At 37.2% G+C, this 5,473-nt stretch overlaps 1 protein-coding gene across 1 annotated transcript; it reads left to right on the forward strand.

Annotated features, from left to right (window-relative positions):
* The first annotated feature begins 1,667 nt into the window (after window positions 1-1,667).
* LOC117914981 (beta-amylase 1, chloroplastic-like) lies at window positions 1,668-4,446 on the forward strand. The gene is made up of 4 exons (XM_034830521.1): window positions 1,668-2,076; window positions 2,521-2,731; window positions 2,961-3,071; window positions 3,447-4,446. Exons 1-4 carry the CDS (start codon window positions 1,730-1,732, stop codon window positions 4,155-4,157), a joined length of 1,380 nt encoding a protein of 459 aa, XP_034686412.1. The 5' UTR covers window positions 1,668-1,729; the 3' UTR covers window positions 4,158-4,446.
* Window positions 4,447-5,473: the final 1,027 nt, after the last annotated feature.

Genomic DNA, 5,473 nt, shown 5'->3' on the forward strand with positions numbered 1-5,473 from the left:
CTTTGTGACAGAGGGTACGAACTTTGTGAGTCGGGGTTCGAACTTTGTGAAAATGGGTAAATTATAAAATTGTCACAAGTGCCTTCTATCTATGTTGGCATGCCTCCCTCTCATATTTATATTGGTGTAAATTATAAAATTTATTTTGGAAAAAGTGGATTTTAATTTACCAATTTAAAAAAATTTGAAAGAAAGAACCTCAATTTTTATAAATTAGTTTTATCTTCCTTTATTTAAAAATATTTTAAAATACATGTCCTTTTTCATAAGTCGGATTATTATTTCTTAAAATACTCTTTTACTTGATAATATTAAATAAAATTATCAAAAAATAAATTATTTATCATTTTAATTCGATAAAAGTATCTTAAAAATAAATATATTATAAATTTTTTATTATGTAATATGATTTACAAATTATTTTGAAAAAAATCTCCAAGATCCTCAAGTGATAAATAAAATCTTTTTAATTTTCTAATTAATAATCATTTTATGTCCAATATTATATAAATCCACCCACCTATAAAAATTTTGGTAATTGACATCAACAATAAAATAAGAAATTTTAAAAATTTAAAATAAAATTAAAACTAAAATAATTAAAAATTAAACACAATTAAAACCAAAAAACTTTAAATTTTTTTTAAAAAAAATGGACTTTTGTCGTATTTCTAATTCTTTCTTGAATCTATATTTTTTACTAGTATAATTTAGTCAAGTAAAAGTTAATATTTTATTTTTATATTTTTAGTTTTAAAGTTTTTTAATTATATTTTAAATTTTTAAAATTTCTTATTTTATTTATCTCAATTCTCAAAGTAAAAATAAATAAAAGTTGTCAAATGGTGTTATTAACCTCACATGTAAAAGATCATTTTATAAAATAATTATTTTTTTTTTTTATGAAGATCACGTATTTTAAAATATTTTAAAATGAATGAACATAAAAGTAATTTCTATATTTTTTTAAATTAATGAGTCAAAACCGATTGTCCCTATATATTTCAACTTTGCCCCCTTTAACCAAAATCTTCGTCTTCATCCCCAAGTATGGAACCTGTGTCCAAACTCTTGTAATACTATTAGATTCTCACAGTTTCAGTAACATATGTAATCAAAAAATGGCTTGAAATCAAAGCAATGGATATACCCTCTTCATATAAATTAAAGACTTGACAAATCCTCTCTTATAAGAACAAGACCAGTCCACCTGAAATGGCCAAAACCAACTGGCTCCAAACACCCAAGCCGATTATCCTATAGGAAGAAGATGGGGTTGAAGATGCTCGAGGAGACCCAGTCTCATCTAAGGCAGTTGGAGCATCTGCAGCAGGGCTAATGTCCGGAGCTGGTGCTGGAGCTGGGGTAGGAGGAATGTCGGTGCCAAAGATTGCTACAGGCAGAAGGACCTTATCAACTTGATACACAGCCACAGGATCGGTCGAATGCACGCTGCTACTCACCTTGGTGTTAGTCCATCCTGAGCCAATGTTACCGGCAACCTTAACTTATTTCCTTTTTCTTTTCTTTTTTTTTAAATACATAAGCCAGTTGGACGGTCCGGATTGAACCATCTTCATCCAATGGCCAAAAATGTTTTTTGGGTCGGTACCGAAGTGGTACTGTAGAATTTCCCTTTTTCAAATCCAGAATTGTTTGTTCTGTTTTCTCTTATTTTTTGACCGGAGGGAAGAGGGCGGATCTGTCAGTGGCGTGCCAGTCGTTCGCGATGGAGACGGAGGCGACACCGGCAGAGAGGGAGTACAAGGAGGGGGGTGCAAAGGCTACGGGGAAGGGGGTGCCGGTTTACGTGATGATACCTTTGGATAGTGTGACGATGGGGAATGGTGTGAATACGTGGGAGGGGATGAAAGAGAGGATGCAGAAGCTGAAGAGCGCGGGTGTGGAGGGGGTGATGATGGACGTCTGGTGGGGACTGGTGGAGAGGGAGGCCCCTGGCACCTATAATTGGGGTGGCTACGTGGAGCTCCTGGAGATGGCCAAGCAGCATGTGCTCAAAGTTCAGGCGGTCATGTCCTTCCATAAATGTGGTGGAAACGTCGGTGACTCCTGCACGTGCGTTTTCTAGCTTTTCTCGCTTCATCTTGCGCCTTTATTTCAAGTTTTTAGAAATTTGCTTTTGGATTGATCACTATTCCCTTGGGTATAAATTTCCAAATCATAAGGCTTGGTGTTTGTTTCTGTTCACTGTATGATGATACAATAAATCCTCGTCCACAGTTTGCATAAGATTTGCTCCCATGCTGCTTCCAATGCAGTACTAATGCTCCTATCATTCAATGCCATAGGATGGATCTTGTCTATGTGTGCCCCAATTACTAGGGTTTGTATAGGGTAGGAAACATGTTTTCCAATTTTTACCTGTTTGGTAGTGATAGTAGCCAGAATTTATTCATATGTTAGATCTATTGCAGTGCGTGATTTAGTTGGGTGGAGAAGTGTTCTACATGTGTTACTGCTTTTTTATCAATTTTCATGGTTAATGCTCTTGTTGTACAGGATCCCTTTACCTAACTGGGTTGTGGAAGAGATCAACAAAGATCCGGACCTTGCATACACTGATCAATGGGGGAGGAGAAATTATGAATATGTGTCCCTTGGGTCTGATACTCTTCCAGTCCTCAAGGGGCGAACACCCGTCCAGTGTTATGCTGACTTCATGCGTGCATTCAGAGACAATTTCAAGCATCTTCTTGGTGACACCATTGTGGCAATTACCTATCCCTATCCCTATGATTCTCATAAGTTTAATGCAGTTACAACAAAATGGCTTTTTTTGCCCCATTTCCCCAAGCCTAGAGTTTGGCAGTCAAAGCCCAATTGTCTAGTTTGAATACAAAATTACAGCAGGTTTCAGTGGCTGGTTCATACTCCTTTAAACTCTCTCTAGTATGTGATGGAAGTGATCACTAATCATCTTAAGAACTTGTCTCATTCAGGAAATCCAAGTGGGGATGGGACCATCAGGTGAGCTCCGCTACCCTTCATATCCAGAGCAAAATGGGACATGGAAATTCCCAGGCATTGGAGCATTCCAGTGTTATGACAAGGTATTTCTCTTGTTCTTTTTTTCCTTTTTTACTTCTGATAATATTGCAAAGGCTAATAAGATGCAGTTTCCAGTTCTTACATTGTGCTACACTATGAATATAGCCCAAAAGTATTAGCTAATCAGCCCACGATGTATATTGGGTTAACATTCCCCTCATGATACAACCACATATCCACACATGGAGAGGTAAAATCAAGATTATGGATTATCACAGATATATAGATAGGGGAATCAAGTGATACTGGAACTCAGGATCTCTAATTAATGCTTAGATTACCATATTAAGCTAAAATTTGACTCAAAAGCTTAAACTATTAAGTAATGGGCTCGCAATGTATACTACATGAACACATTCTCTACAAATATGGTGCAGTATATGCTCAGTAGCTTGAAAGCTGCTGCAGAAGCTGCTGGCAAACCAAAATGGGGTAGCACCGGTCCCACAGATGCTGGCCACTACAACAACTGGCCAGAAGATACACAGTTTTTCCGACGAGAAGGAGGGGGTTGGACCAGTCCTTATGGTGAATTCTTTCTTAACTGGTATTCTCAGATGCTTCTAGACCATGGTGAGAGAATACTGTCATCAGCCAAGTCCATCTTTCAGGACATGGGAGTTAAGATCTCAGTCAAGGTTTCAGGTATTCACTGGCACTATGGGACACGGTCCCATGCTCCAGAGCTCACGGCAGGGTACTATAACACACGGTTCCGAGATGGATACATTCCTATTGCTCAAATGTTAGCACGCCATGGTGCCATACTCAACTTCACCTGCATAGAGATGCGTGATCATGAGCAGCCACAGGATGCTCGTTGTGCACCCGAGAAGCTTGTGAGGCAAGTGGCTCTAGCAACTCGGAAAGCTCGAGTCCCACTTGCTGGGGAAAATGCATTGCCTCGATATGATGAGACTGCGCATGAGCAGATCTTGAGAGCATCATCCTTGAATTTTGACGGTGAAGAAAGAGAGATGTGTGCTTTTACATACTTGAGAATGAATCCGGACCTATTCCAGGCAGACAACTGGAGAAGGTTTGTTGCATTTGTGAAAAAGATGAAGGAAGGGAAGAATGCACACTAGTGTCGGGAACAAGTGGAGCAGGAAGCAGAGCACTTTGTAGGATAATAAATTGCGACATATGAGTGTTGGTTTTAATAAACTTAAAAATGTCAAAGCCAACTTTAATGGTCAGGCAAATTAAAGGGGACTTATATTTTCTAAAAATTTGCTTAGAATATTTTTTTCCGTGGTTAGCACTTTTTGGAAATCAAACATGGCATAAAAGCATCCAGCCTTCAGCCATTAAATTCGACGTCGCTTTGTAAAGTTGATTATAAATGATGAAGCTATATATGGTGAGTAGGCTACATATATTGAAATGGAATTTAATTTTACTTTATTATCATGTTACATGATGATGATGTTACAGACGTCAGGACAAATGATGGATACGGCTCACGGGGCAGGGAAGACGGTGATGAACGTGGCTCAAGGAGCTGGTGAGACGATGATGAATGTGGCTCAAGGTACAGGACAGTCCATCATGAACGTGGCTCATGGTGCGACGGAGACTGTCAAGAACTCGCTTGGAGCTGGTGACAAGAGAAATTGAAATTCTTTTGTGTTTTCCTCTCTTTTCCGTAATTGCATATATGTCATAATCATATAAACCCATATCCGTAATTGAGATTGTTTGGGTTTGACTACATACCCAATCTAGAGTTTTGCGTGAAAATAGTCCTTGAGTGGGAAAAGGAATCCATTATAACCTGGTTTCAAACCTTTTCTTGTCATGGATGAGCCACCTCATTTTATTTTTATTTTTTCAAGTCCTGATCAAATACTTAGAAGATGCGTGCCCGAGGAGGAAATCCCTGATGTGCTAACTCCTACATAGATTGGAAAAGAAAACTATAATCTAAGCCAGCAAATGGACCTCAAATACGGTAGTTGTCACTCTCACTAGGAATGGAACGGAAGAGGCTTCTCCTAAAACTTCAATTGGGGGACCTACGCTTGCCCGAAAATAAAAGCAGATATCAAGCAAGATAATATATTTAAGTCTTCCTTCGAAAAGGGGCATTACTATTAAAATTCAAGTCTATTCCTATTTGTGAAATCAAAATTTGGTGAATCTCGATTTTGATGATAACAAAATAAGGTTTAAAATTAATGATTATATTTCAAATATGATTAGACAAGAAGATTTCCAAGGTGACAATCATATAAAAACAAAATCAAACTAAAAAAAAATCAATAAAAATAAGATCTCAAAAAGAAGTGTTTTCTAAAATTTAAGTTTCATAAAATCTTTTTATCAAGTTGTTGATGTACTAAGCTTTTCATGCATTACATTGTTTATTTATACATCAAAATCATCTAAGAGTTATTTTATT

The sequence above is a fragment of the Vitis riparia genome, chromosome 5, assembly GCF_004353265.1.
Source record: "Vitis riparia cultivar Riparia Gloire de Montpellier isolate 1030 chromosome 5, EGFV_Vit.rip_1.0, whole genome shotgun sequence".
Lineage (NCBI taxonomy): Eukaryota > Viridiplantae > Streptophyta > Magnoliopsida > Vitales > Vitaceae > Vitis > Vitis riparia.